This window comes from Phaethon lepturus, unplaced genomic scaffold (assembly GCF_000687285.1).
Source record: "Phaethon lepturus isolate BGI_N335 unplaced genomic scaffold, ASM68728v1 scaffold377, whole genome shotgun sequence".
Lineage (NCBI taxonomy): Eukaryota > Metazoa > Chordata > Aves > Phaethontiformes > Phaethontidae > Phaethon > Phaethon lepturus.
In genome coordinates this window covers 176,522-191,243 of record NW_010549593.1, presented here as the reverse complement: position 1 = coordinate 191,243, position 14,722 = coordinate 176,522, and the positions used below count along the sequence as shown (strand labels likewise).

At 39.8% G+C, this 14,722-nt stretch overlaps 1 protein-coding gene across 1 annotated transcript in view; it reads left to right on the top strand.

Annotated features, from left to right (window-relative positions):
- Nucleotides 1–1,885: 1,885 nt before the first annotated feature.
- The window catches only part of BMPER (BMP binding endothelial regulator), a gene marked incomplete at its 5' end in the record, with an annotated part of 74,070 nt that continues 61,233 nt past the window's right edge, over nucleotides 1,886–14,722 (top strand). Inside the window, 5 exons of the mRNA XM_010290289.1 lie at nucleotides 1,886–1,985; nucleotides 5,294–5,403; nucleotides 6,048–6,188; nucleotides 8,563–8,667; nucleotides 14,132–14,177. Of these exons, the coding sequence (XP_010288591.1) occupies nucleotides 1,886–1,985; nucleotides 5,294–5,403; nucleotides 6,048–6,188; nucleotides 8,563–8,667; nucleotides 14,132–14,177 (502 nt within the window). The remainder of the gene's footprint in view (nucleotides 1,986–5,293; nucleotides 5,404–6,047; nucleotides 6,189–8,562; nucleotides 8,668–14,131; nucleotides 14,178–14,722) is intronic.

Sequence of the window (14,722 nt, the reverse complement as noted above, 5' to 3'; positions counted from 1 at the left end):
CTGAAAAGAAGAAATATTTCCTATTATCCATGGCATTTTGTATTATAAAAAATATCTGTACAACAGGCAACAAAGGCAATGTCTCAATAATGTGCTAAGCCTGAGCTTTGATTCAATATGTGAGAGAAGCAAAAGTCCCGAGCGGTTCTGCAGAGGCCTAGGATATGTAAGTATTAAATACAGAAGCAAGGTTGCAAGAAAGGACCTGTGCTCACTATATGTTGGAGCATTGCTTTATCTTCATGGATGTATCTCTGATCCTGTCACTAGGTTGGCTGAGGTCTCCATGCCCTACTTTCCCATTTGCTGAATTGTCACCAAAGTTTGACCTTTGTCTTCTCGTAGACTTTTTCCCTGTGCTGAATGACTACACTGCTTCAGAGAGCCCTTCTCTGGTACTTTCTCTTTCATTCTGCACCTGTGTCTCTTCTCACAGAGCTATTCCCTCAGCATCATAAGGAACTTCAGTGAAGAATTCATTTTGTTTTGTCAAGTTTCTGGTCTGACCCTTAATTTAGAGCAGTCATTTCAGTCTACAATAAACTCTGTGCTCCTGCATGCTGCAGAGAAAGAATTACGAGCAGTCCTTAGCCACGTGCATTTAGGATGCTTCGTTAGCCCCACGGGACAGGTAGGCTTCAGTGCCTGAAAACTTATTACAGAATGGGGGTACAGTCAGTATGTTATTTTCTGGATAATAGTGTATATGTGGGTCTGCCTGTATGTAAAAACTTTTACATGATTCACTGAGGCCATTAGGAATGGCATAGCATCATTTCAGGCATAGAGCTTTTAAAAATGAACAGCTTTTTCCATCTTTCCCCAGGGAGCCCTGAGAGGCATCCAGAGCGTAGGTGGGAGGAGACTGTTCATAAGTCTTCCATCACAGTATCCAGGAACACAAAGCTTATTGTTGGGATGAGCCTGCAGCTCTGAGTGATAAATAAGGCAGGGCAGTTAGATGAAAAGGGCTGACTTCTCTTGCTGAGATAAAGGTGGACTGATTTTTAAAGTTTAACAACCTGGACCTCTCATGGGTGTATGAAGCACATGTTGGTAGATGGTCTAGAGCTAAACACAGTATTCTATAAGCATGGTGAAAAAAACAGGGAATAGAGCAGAATGAGAACAAAGATTTCTTTTGACAGACTTTATCTTACACATATTTTCTGTGCTTTCATCTTTGCTGTGCTGTTTGCCTCTCCCTGTTTCTGATATTCATTGATACACCAGGATATATCCAGTCCAGGTTGCTTATATTTTTCTTCTTTTTTTGCCACATTGATTCTCAAAATTTCATATACCCTTTTGGTTTTCAGTCCTCTGAAGAAAGCAGACCTTCTGGGTTTGCATAGTTTGACTTGGAGGCTAACAAGAATGTGCCTTCTTAAGTGATTTTGGCTTATTTGGTTTCTGAGGTCATGGACATAGCGGAAGAACACCTGCTCTCATCTTGCTTCAGCTCTTAATCCCTGTCCCAGACAAGCCTAGAAGGGCACAGCACAGGAGGTGAAGAATAATGTAAAAAATTGCTCAATTACTTTTTTGAACATCCGGAAAGGTTCATGGATAATGATTTTATTCTGTTTTTTTCTTATCCTTCACCAAGAAATAAGATAGAAAGACATTATTTCTCCAACTATTACATTCATTGCTTGAGAGAATGAAAAAGTATGAATAATCCAAGGTCTCTGCAAGCACTATAGAAAGTATTGAAGGACAGTTGTACACGCTCCTTGTATGCCTGATGCAAGCAGAAATTTCCGTTGGCAAATACTGCTTTGGCTAAGGCTTTTCAAGACTTGTTACTGGTCTGTCTTGGTGTGTGCATGTCTACTTGACATTTTGCTTTATTTTTTTTCTAACTGAGCCTGTTTTCCTTCAGGGTGGCAGGACACAGTGCATCCAAGAAGTCTGCCCCATTCTGTCATGTCCCCAGCACCTCAGTCACATTCCTGCTGGACAGTGTTGCCCCAAATGCTTAGGTGAGTCATGGTTTTTCCTGGGAATTTTGTAATTAGTATGTTAAGGTTTCTGCATAGCATCTTTTAAACCAGTATTTCACAATACTGGTAAATTCTGTGAGGTGGAAGAGACAGTTTTGCTCAGTGGAGTTTATAATCTACAGGTTTAAACTGGTACTCAGGGTCAGTGTGTAGGGTTGCAATAGGTGGTACTAAGCAAGCAGCCGCAGAAGAACATTTGAGCATAGATCAGTTGGCTTGCTTCAAGAAACAAATACAGAGATGTTTCCCACCTTCATTACACGTTTTACAAAGGAGGTTGAGGCAGGAGGAAATGTTTTGTTGGAATTTGCCACAAGAAAAAGTCCTCACCCTCTCATATTTTTGTTCAGGTGTGCATTTGCATTCTTGGTTTTGAGGAAATGCAGGTCAGAGGAAAGTTCTGGACTGAAATTGCATTCTCAGAAGCTGTTGCCAGAGAGGCCAGGGACCCAGGAGTCTGCCTCATAGTTGCTTTCTTAAGGTGGAATCAGTGTCAGCAAGAACTATTTTCAGTTACGTTTTTCCAACACGTTTTAAAGGTGTCAGAGGCCTCGAAGAAGGGCTAGTTCTTCCAAGTCATGCCAAGGAAGACAGTGACTTTTGAGAGTCCTTATTTTGCTCTTACCATGTCCACAGATCCCACAGGTTAACATTCCTCAGCATGTGTCCCTCTATTTCACAAACAAGGAGCATTTACACCCTACCAAGTAAATTAGCTTTAATTTGGTCTATGAGATTATAACTAGGTTTGGAAAATTTTCAGAGCTGATAACTCCCAGTTCTTCAACAGAAACTTTTTGTCATTTTGACCATATTTTTACTACTATCCAAAGTCTGTTTCCAGGGCTAGGTTAGGGGTACAGAAAGGTCTGGCCTTGGAGGCAGCAAGCCATAGAGTGTTCCAGCTTCTTGTAGTACTTAACATTTTTGGTAGCTTGAAACAAACCTGAGTTTGTTTGTTTGTTTGTTTGTTTATTTGATAATTGAGAAATGCTACAGATAAATATCTGCCTGGAACATTTAACTACAGCACCAGAGAATAATACAGTAGAGGAATGAAACTGAGAGGAGAACAGTCCAAATGCTGAGCTTCTATTTTGTCTGAGGACATTTTTCCTTTTGTTCTGTAAACTCCCCTTGTACTCTCCACCCCATGCCTTTCCCAACGGAATCTTCCCCTCCTTGATCTAGGGATTCAAAACCTAACCGTAATTTTTGACTGCTTCATGGGGATTTTTCTACAGATTCTTTTTTCACATCTTAGAAATGTCTGCAAAGGAGTTCACTAATAATAATGATTTTCATTTTATGTGGTCTTCACTCTAAAGCACGTCATACCTGTGAATAGATAATGTCTATTCACAAGGAAATGTTGAAGGTTTTGGAGTGGATGTAGAGCCAAGGGATGTGGAGCACACTGCATAGTAGTTGGGAAAGAAAAATGTTTTCAGGGATGCTGAGGCATGGTTTTTAAAGTATCATGTGGAGGACCTCCCTGCAATTGAATTCCTGATATTCAGCGTATATAGCTTAGAATAATGCCGTGGACTCTACTGGGATTTGAATTATTTAGTTTAACTAGTGGTTATGAGCCAGCAAAGCTGACCATTAAGCCAATATCTTCACCACCACATCTTTTAAAGTGGTAGCTTCTTTGTCAGTGTTTTTTTACCAACTATTTGAACTAGGTTGGCCACCCGGAATTGTGCTGGGTGGTTTGCAAGGCATGGCAAGAGGGTGTGAGAGAGAGCTGGACTTTTGTTCACTTGTTGACATAAGTTATGGGATTGAAGTCCTGGCCCCACATAGAGCAGTAGAAGTGTTGTTACAGGCGGGACTATGGCTAGGCTTTGCCCATAAGTAGTGCAAGGATGTAGAGCAGTTCCTTTTAGGGCTACTGAGAATCCTCGACTGATTTCATATGTCAGTCCTGCAAGAGAAATTAAGCCTTTTTAGAAAGATGCACATTCAGTAAAAGGAAGGCTGGTTATGCAAGCACAGGTTCGTCGAAGGTAGCTAATTTGCAAGAGAGAGTTGTTCAGATTGTGTCTAACTGAACAATAGCAATTATTTCTTAACTTTTGCTTAATAGTTATCTTAACATTAGATTTTTAAAAACTCAAGGCTAATCCAATAGATTTTTCTGTGTGTTTATCCTTTTGTTCACCTATATCTCAGAGAAAATGGAACCTTTTAAGCTGTTCTACATTTATCAAGAATTATTGAAAAGGGAAAGAATTATAGTGTGCCATGATCTGGTGGTTTGAGAGCTGAAATATTGGCTTAGTACTTAGTGACTTCTTGTAAGTACTTATAGGGGCTATTCCCTATCTTGGAATTGATGCCTATTTAATATCAGACCTCAGAAATGATAAGCTGAGAGCCTGGCAGCCACTCATAAAATAACTTATTAGTTGGCTGCCATGAAAAGTAAACAAGGGAAGGTATTCAAAACCAGGAAGATAAGTATAGTGTTTTTGTAAAGAGCTCATGTTTGTGTATCATAATGGTCACTTGTTTAAAACAACCTGCTAGGAAAGAAGCTGAGGAATAAGCAGCTTGCAGAACTGCAAAGTGTGTTGCAACTTGGATCTGAAAGTGCTTGCAGGATTGCAGATCTTCAGGAAGGACTTGATATTGATGCTGTCTTCCCTGTATAGTGCTTTAGACCTTGCCTTGCTCTCATGAAACCCAGATATCTTGTGTTGCCCTCATTCTGCTCATAAACGATTCAAATGCCTGTATTTCTTGCAACTTTGTTGAACCTGGTATACCAAGCTATCTTAATGATATCAGACAACACCTATTTTTTTTTTTTTGCATCGGTGTTATTGAGTTGATTTAATTTGGCTGCTGTGAACCCCTGAGGTAGATATGCTAAAACCAGTTAAGGCTGCTTTATTTGATTAAGTTATTGCATGAAGTTAAAGACTGTTTAAGCTGGTTTAAGTGTACCTACCCTAAGAATTTACAGTGCTTACTTTTTATTCCTTTAGCTGCACTGTGCACTTTATGATGAGAAGGAGAAGAAAGATTTTTCCAATATAAACATGCCATAAATCATATTTATATTTCCTCCCACAGTAGAAATTGTATGGATGAATGTGTGCTAGAAGAACAGTGAACTGTTAAAAGTACATATTTTTTTCACACCAAAATGGAAACACATAGCAAATGACACATCGCACATGAATTTGTTCTGGTGACAATAAGCCCTACTATTTTTGTTGACAATATGACATCTTTTCAACCACATTCTGTTTTTATTACTGTTTATTTATATACAGGACAGAGGAAAGTGTTTGACCTCCCATTTGGAAGCTGCCTCTTTCACAGCAACGTGTATGATAATGGGTCCTCATTTACTTATGACAACTGCACAATGTGTACATGCAAGGTAAGTCCACAGTGCCCCAGTATTGTGTGCTGGTGATTGCCTGCCTAGCAATAATTTGTAGGGCTGTGGAACTGTAAGCCCTGATACTCCTCTTTGTCATCTTGTGTGGTCCCTGAGAATCTGATCTGAAGAGCACTTGCAGTTGTGCTAGGAAAGTTTAAAATGTTACTGACTGTCTCAGCTGAGACATGATGCCTGACACTGTGTGAAGAAAAATGAAGTTACTCAGATTATGTGATCCTTTTAAAGTTTGCATTACAGTGGAAGAGGAGTTTCTAAATGGTGAATTATCACATCTCTGCTGAAGGGCAGTAATTTTTATTTAGTTCCTCTAACATGACTGTGTCCATTTGCACTTTTGCACCTAGGCAAAAAAATGAGTGTATCACCAAATCAGTAAGATTTTATAGGCTGATAGAAGTACATGATAGTACTACCTACAAGTACTAGCTTCACAGACCATGAAAGATTCCCTTAATCCAGTAGTTATTTTTTATTTTCTCTGAGATGACCTATTCAAAGCAATTGGGCTGTGGCTTGGGTGGATGCAATGACTGAGCAAGCAGAAATGTTATGGTAAAGACACATAGGAGCACAAACATCTTGATGATGATTTCATTATTTCCTTTTGTCCTTTTACCTAGGATTCAACAATGATATGTAAGAAGAGGTGCTTACTTCCTGGTGAACGCAATAAAAACAAAGACCACTGCTGCAAGGAATGTGTCTCATATGTTCCTCCTGAGGAAATGAAAGTGTGCAAGTTTGGCAATAAGATATTCCAGGTAAAGTTTCAGGTGTGACTCAAGAAGAGATGCCATTATAACAGCTGAAACAACACTGTTTACTGTAAATTAGTATTGTGGGTTGTTTTTTAGCAGAATCCTCACCAACCTGCTTGATGATGGAGCAACTCAGAGGTAAAGCTTTGCCAAATTTGCCATCTGCTATTTTTTTTCTGAATTTGTGTAAATTCTGATGATCCACTTCTAGTTGCTGATCCAATGATCCAATTCTAGTTGCTCGAGGTAAAGCTTTGCCAAATTTGCCATCTGCTATTTTTTTTCTGAATTTGTGTAAATTCTGATGATCCACAGCAGTTAAAGATTAGTTGCTCCTTGATGTGACATGTTATCTCCCTTTCTCTACGCAGAGATTCAAGCTGCTGTTTCATGACAAGTAATGCATTTTTAGTAAGAGATAGTAATGCTCTGCTTTCCCAGACAAACACTGATATTCATGGAGAAGATATTACAAATGGTATGTAGGCTTTATCTGCTGAGCCAAAGAGTCTCTTCCATAGCTGAGCCAAACAGGAGCTTTGCGAAGTTCATCTTAGCTGAAAGTTACTCATCTTGATTTATTACATTTCACATCTCTGCTAAGGACAGCACCCCTGACATCTTCTATTGGGATAGTCATGTAATAGCTGTTACCTACTGCACTCTCACCCAAAGTTTTCAAATCACAAGGGATTCCCCACAGAAAACTTCTGCTATTGCTGAGACCCTCTTTGTTTTTCCAAGTGGTGCAGGTTTTTTCACACTGTGTAAGAAAAAAGATTTTGTCACCTCATGGGCCATCTGTGAATTAAGAGACCCTTGAATCAGATCAAATGTTAAATCCTTTGTGAATGCTTGGTTTGCTCAGCCAGAATTATTCCTATTTAATCCATCTTTTGTGTACATAGCTGAAGTGTTTATTCTGGAAATTACATGTGAACCTACTGTACGCTGAGACTATACTCCATCTGATTGGCACTTGCACACTGGTACTATTGTGCTTCAGGAACAAATGCCTGCTTCTTAGTCACCCAACTAAAATATTCTGCTTCTTGTGAAGATTTTATTATATTACTAAGTGTTATATGGAGTAAGAAAAAATAACAAGACAGTACACCCATTTCTGGCCTCCTGTACAAAAAGATAAATGCAGCATCGCTCTGTTGAAGTTAGTGTTCACAGGTAGAATGGGCACAGCAAATGTGATTTTGCACTCCTGTGCAAAAACAGCTATGAGACAAAGAAGTCAGGGTAGCTGCATGCAGTCATCTGTGATATATTCTGATACCTTAGCAGATGCTTGGTGAATGGTCATTAGACACGCTGCGTCAGGAACACCAGGCAATCGTAACATGGTCTGGAAAGAAAAGATAGGGGAGAGACAGCCTTTGACCAAGCATGCTGCACTGAATAAGTTAGGCTCCTTGGCATTTCAGATTTAGTCTGTTTTTCTCTCTGGTCAGAACATCATGTTGAGGTGGGCACGTAATTGTTCACAGCTGTCTGGTTGGACTGCCTGTTCTTGTTAGGTCTATCCTCACCCTTCCTTCATAGCAGCCCTGTAAACAGAAAACATGCACATCTTGGCTCTAAGCAGGCTAGCACAAGACTGTAAGTGGGTAAGACAGAATGTTTGAGGAACCACACTTGGCAAATGCAACACTATGTAAAAAGGAGCCAGGGCTGTTCCACAAGCAATCTTTCCCAAGTAAGTGGGGACAAGACCATGAGGCATATTTTGCTCTGCACCTAATACTCTGAGCCATACATAGACTGTCTTACCTGCTCTGCATTTGAGAAATTCAGCACTGTATCTCTTCTAAACACTTTCAGATGTTTAGCAGATCAAGTATCTGTGAAAGTGCTGTAAGTAATCTAAATTAGAATTCATTATTCGACCATTCCTGCCCTAAGACAAAATGATGCTGCATCTGGGAATAAATTCACTATATACTGACATCTTAATCAAATACTTTCATGTGCAACAACTTAGAGATGTCACTCAACCCAATGAATCAGGTTTTTCTAATTATGTGATCTTAAATGAAAATTTGTGGTAGGTGTGATCACATCTTAGACACATACTGGAGAGAAAAACAATGCAAATAATCAAGACACTGATGAAAAATGCAAATGTGATTTGGTTAGCCTTGGAAAAATGAATTTCTGACCTAGAGAGCCAAAGGGAAGAAAACCCTGCTGAATTTGATCTTTGTCTTTAATCTGACTGGCTGTGGACAGACACCTCAAAATAATTTAGACTAAACAATGACCTAATGCCAACAGGGAAAGTCATCCTTTCTTGTGCAATGATACATTGCTGAAATAGCTTCCTATTGCCACCCCAGCTGATACTATATCATGTTCCCTCTTGCAGGATGGAGAGATGTGGTCCTCTGTGAACTGCACCATCTGTGCTTGTGTGAAAGGCAAGACAGAGTGTCGCAAGAAACAGTGCATTCCAGTCAGCAGCTGTCCTCATGTGAGTTTTTTAAAAGAGCAGAGCTTTCTTCTCTTTTTTTCTCCACCATTATCTTTTTCAGTGTTTCTTGGAAGTGTGTGCATGCAGATTGGAAAGAAAGGATCCTCTGGCATATTAATTTAGGCTGGCATTCCCCAAGTGTGCTACTGCTACCCTGAATGTGGGCTTCCTGCCTCTGTCCTTTCTCTGAAGACTCTGTGCTCCTTTTCTCCTCTTCCTTTTAACTTTCTCTGTCCCAAGTGTCTACACTGGAACAACTCTTTCACATATACTTAACAGCTTTATAGAGTGGTGAGATGACTCTGTTAATATTTCAAGAGCATGCATATTTTTAAAGCAAGCTACAAGAGGTTGTTGTGCTTGCATTTCTCAGTGCATATGAGGCAAAATACTTGGTTGAAAATGTAAATTAGACAAAGTAAATTATTTCAATCAAGTCATGCTGCTTTCTCTAAGGTTGGAGCCTGAGTATTATTTATTTCAAAGACTGAAGTAAACCCAAAGAGTAGCGTAATTGTAACTTTACTTAAGTAAGTGCTTCAAAAAGTAGCATTACTTGAAACCGTGAGCTAAAGACAGCCTTTGTTTCTTGGACTTCTGTCACTGAAAAATTATTTTGTTTTAATGGCTCAAGCTTTCAGAAGAGGGAGCTCTAAATAGCACCTCATGTAGGGGCAGATTTTTAAACAGAACTGCAGAAGAAAGAGCCAAGTCATTAGCATTACACCTTCTCAGTGTTTCCTTCTCCATCCGGGAAGGAGCGTGGAAAATATGAGTCACAGACAGCTAGGTATAAAATTTTAAATGACCAACTCTAGTTTGCAAAATTTTGTACATGTGAACTTTTGACAGACAGAAGAGGTGCTAGAATAGAGAGCCTGTACCTTGGCACTCCCTGTCCTGCTGTGACAGTGGGCTGCAAGAGCAATACTTGGAGGGGACATCCTTTTCCTGTCACTCTGGCACTCACTGCAGAGGGCAGTTCTACTGTTAATGGACCTTACGTGAGATACTGCATGTATCTTAGGAAGTATGAACAAATGGAGCTGCTCTTCTGGGAACCTGATGTGGTTCATGGTAATCAAGTTTCTCCCTTCAGGCCACTCACAGTATAAGCAGGAGGTGAGAGCTTGGACTCTTAAGGTCTCTTCAAATTCTTTGTTGGCCGAGAACCTGGCATACACTGCATCTCATTTATATTTTCCCTGTGCTGATGCATTTCGAACGTTTAAGATGCTTCTGAGATCAAATAACTAATACAGCTTAATATAGATCTTAAGTGAAATGTACTACTTCAGCAGTACCCATATATAAATTTGAGCATTGAGATGATCAGATGAAGTGGCTTTGAAAAAGAAATAGTGGCAAAAATTCACCATCTGCAGTCCTATGGCAGCATAATCGACTGACAAACTCGTCCAGCGCTGCTACACGATCTGCTCCAAGGTTAACATGAATCCCTAAACCGCTCTAGACCTGTGAGTTGAGTCCTCAGACAAGGTCCAGTTCCTTAGGGCTGAAAAGACCATCTTTGTTACCCTGCAGCACGATTCCCTCCAGTATCTAACCACTCAGCCTGCTCCCTGCCTTAAAATGGAGTATATACAGCAAGCTGCACACAAACCCACCCTCCTCCACAGGTAAACATTAAATTTCTGCTCTTCCAAGCTATATTGGAAGGAAAAGTAGGAGAAAGAATGTAAACTCTAGAATGAGATTTATTTTCCTGTTCCAAGTGGGTACCAAGTAATTTTAAAGCAAATAATGTATGCTAATGGATTTAACTCTTTTACTTTTCATCTGTGCTCCACTCTGATGAAATATTCTGTCACAAAGCTCTAAACATTAGTTAAACATACCACATTATTCAAGATAAAGATATATTAGTTATTCTGATAATGAAAGTCTGGATATCATGCATAGAGTTATGCTGCTGTCTCTGCAAACTGTAGGGGTATGAACTCTGTCTTTTCTCTCTTCACAATATTTCTGGCAGAAAGTAGTCTCTACTGACTATTGAAGACTGCTGTGGAATAAAATGCTGTTTAGTGTCTCTTAGGGTGTCAGACCACATGAAGTTATCTCATTAAAACTGTGTTATGATACACACAAATGAGTGTGAAAGGATTGAAGATTCACAAGGAACTTACAATATTATTCCTTGACTCAAATGTTTTACCATGCAGTCTTAATACTCTTTGCATGATGTTATGGGTTTTTTGGTGATGGAATATTATTTAATTTATCAACATAGATTTTGGCCAATTATTTCTTGAAAGGATGGCTCTCAAAGTGGTAATTCTGCATAAATTTCCAATATTGTGCAAGCATTTGTATTATTCAATGTTTTAGTGGCAAGCTGACATATATTTGAAGACTATTTCTGCTTTTCTTTCATTTTCTTCATAGGTCTAGGCATACTTTTCTGTTTCTTTTATTCTTTTCCTTTTGGAGCATTTAATCCTGTATCAGTAGTTACAGGAAGTGTCTTTCTTAGCTTCTTTTCATCTGTGGTGGAGGCAATACATCTCACCAATTCAATCTCTCCTGTTGTATTTATAGTAAAATCAGTGCTCCTTGGGCTTCTAGTGAGCCTTGTGGCTTGTGGTTTCTGTTTCTTATTTTGTGTCAGCTGACTCCATACAGATATTCTCTCAGTTACCTGGAGTGTCTGCCTGCAAGGTGCGGTACACGGTGGCCCCCAACCAGCAAGGTTATTAAGCGTGTGTCCAGTCCTGTTGAAGTTAGTAGGCCCTTCTATGTGTGCTTAAACTTAAACACATGCTTAAACACTTTATAGAAAGGGAGTAATCTCAATACTGGGCAAGACTGAGTTTCAGAGATCCTTTAGACCTTTTCTTAACTAATTTGCTATTCACTTGCCCTAGTCTTGCTCCAGCCTCTTCCTTGCCTTGTACCATCTCCTTTCTGATCACCCATCCTTACCATTTTCTTCCTTGCCTCCTTCTCCTTATGCCTTTGTATTCCCTACTAACAATGTAAGCCTGTGGTAACGGTCAGTGGTGATAGACATATCTCTTTTTGTACTGCTAGAGGAGACCATGGTGAATTTTACAACATACAGCCCTTTTTGAGCTCCAAGGCTGTGCAAAAGTTGATAGAATTAAATTTACAGCATGTGAAGACATTTTCAGAGTTCGATTCTGTGGGTAAAATTTGAACCTGTGAACTTCAAGTGAGTTGAAAATTCATTCAGAACACGTTCTCCCATCTCTAGAACAGACTGCATTTAATGTTATACACATCTGTTATTATTACAAACAAAAAGTTGCTGTTTTTACTCTAGTGCCAAATGAGGCACAAAAAAACAACAGCTGTTGCTATTGCACAACCAAACAACCCCCTTCCCCCCCACAATTAGTCTTGCCTTAAAAAAAATAGAAAATAAAAACCTCAGACATAAAATTGAAAACCTCATAAAAAAGAAGAAAAATCCCAGAAAATAAATAGACTCAAATGTGGTCTGCTTATAAATATTCATAGGGAAAAATGGGATCACATCACTTAGCCCGATCCTAAGGGAACCCTCAATGCTAACGAACTCTTGCAGCACATGTTAGCAATAATGGGTTTCCTTATTCTACAAGACAAAAACAGGATCCTGGGCCAACATGGTGGCTCAAGTAACCAGCCTCAGCAGGCTGCCTTGGAGATTCCAATTTCACTTGAATTCTTGCCACTTCCAGCTCGGCTGATGATTTCAACCCTTTTATTGAAACGGAGAGGTAAGGCTGTGCAGTGCAGTGTGTGGCATTCAGCTCCATGTCTTCTGTTCATATAAATAAATGTTGCCAAGCTCCCTATTTCTGTACAATTTTAATGGTTCCTCCCTTAAGGGGTTTTGTCCTAGCAGGTGCTTGGTAGGTCTCCCTGTTGCAGCTTGGTCCTCAGGTATTCTCTTTGCTCAGGGACCTGGTGGATACACAAACATCTAAGCATTGCCCACACTGCCAATGAAACTGATCCAGCCCTTTTCTCAAGTCCAGACATGCCTCAAGTCTGTTCACATGCAGTTGCACATTCAAAGACATGCTTATGCTGAACTTTTATGCCCTGCGGATGGTGAGCCCAAGCGCACTCATCACCAAGCTCTCATTCGTGCCATCTGGGTACATCAAGCATGAGCAGGACGGACCACACTCCACTCCAGTCTGCTGGCAGATGCTGGAGTTCATTTCTCCCAATGCACATTGTCAAAGCATGGCAGTGCTGCAGGCAGAAAGCAAGGCAGACAGCAGTAGGGCTTGCTGCCTGTGCCCACTTCCCTGCTCCCTGCATAAACATGCCACCTATTTCTTGTTGTTGTTTTGATGAGCTTTTCTGCACTGTCAAGTGGGCAGAATAGCACAGCTCCATTTGCTTGCTCATGCTGGCTGCTCCTTGCTCACCTTCTTGATGGGGAACAGGAGCAGTGGTCCCATAAAGGGGACTTGCTCTGCGTTCAACTGCTGTTGGAGCAAAGCGTCAGTGCTGGGAAGCAGCACAGCTTCATATGCCTCTTCCTTCTCTGTATGAGAATGCAGGTGAGCTCTAATATCACCATAAGTTCTGTTATAACCTATGATGGTGTTTGCTTGGAAAAACACATCGTTCAGTCTGAAATTTTCCAGGCTTATCCTCTAGCTTGTTGGTTAGCTCTAGGTAATTCAAGTAAAATCAGACAGAGCATCTTTTAATTCAGTGAAGACTGAAAAGGATCATGCATGTACGTACACAGAGGCATGCCTCCTGCTTCTAGCCAGCCTTGTATAAGACCATGAATAAAATTGATCTGGGCAGAGTGGTAAATAAAGACTCGGACGTTTTGTTCATATTACTATGACTAGACCAAATTGTTTGCTTTTAGACATTGCACATCCTTGGATGCATGCCCATTTGCTTCATTGAGGAGATTAGTCCATGACTGGTAATATGATTTGGTGAGAGATACCACAGGATTTAGCCATGAAAGAAATCTGGCCAAAATAGATCTCTAACAGTGCCTCCTTCCTTCCTTCATTTTTGTAGGAAAAATGAATGATTTGTGGGGAGTGTGGAGTTGGTTGTGGAGCAGATTGCCTCTGTGTGGTGACTAAAAGGGTGTGCATAGGAAATGTATTGTATGTATTTTGGGAGGTGGGGGAAAAGGTAGTGATCCTGTTAACCTGCTGACTGGTCTGCTTTAGATATCCGTGAATACATGAGTCCAAAATTCTCTCACACTCTCTTTAAAGAGAGAAGTGGTAACAGAGAACCCTTTTAGTATTGCATTTCTTATAAGACTGCCAGGAAGCTCTTTGAATAGTTCTGTCTGTTTTTAACACCTGATATTTGAAGCTGTAACCAGGGCATTGAGTTCAGACACAACTGAACTATTTTCAAAGGCTTATCCAGCCTTACAACACAACACAGTCGTTGCTCCTAAAACTCTTTCATTAAATCAGCCTGTCTTTCTCCCAATTAGGGTAAAATCCTGAACAGAAAAGGATGCTGTCCTATTTGCACTGAAAGTAAGTTCTTTCTTCACATTTTTAAAATTCTTTTTTATTCTTTCTGAGAAAATAAATATAGTAGCAGTGCATTTGCTTTTTGGCCTTCTTTTTAAAGGTGGCTAGAGGGCAGATGATTATTCATGGTAACAGATTTTGCCTCCTATAAATATGTAAATTTAAAATAAAATGCCTGAGTATTTTATTTTTATTTTATTTTATTTTTTTCCAAATGACAGTATTTTTGTCAAATCTGAGGTGCTGCTTTTTGAATGATATATTTGGGCTGTGAAATTTGTAGGTAATAATCAAATGAATAGAGTTGTAACTTTTAGGATTGAATACCTTTTATACCTGTAAATAACAGCACAGCTATGTGTATGTATAATCCAACATCTTTGCAGATCATTTGTGAGAGTTAAAAAAAGGTGTGCAGAAATCTGAGACAGTCTGGGGCAGCAGTGGAAAGTACAATAGAAAGCTATCCTTCTGGCTGTATGATGTTTAGCTCAGCCATCACCTTTTTATCCCTTTTTAACTTCAGGAATGATCATCTTATGATATCA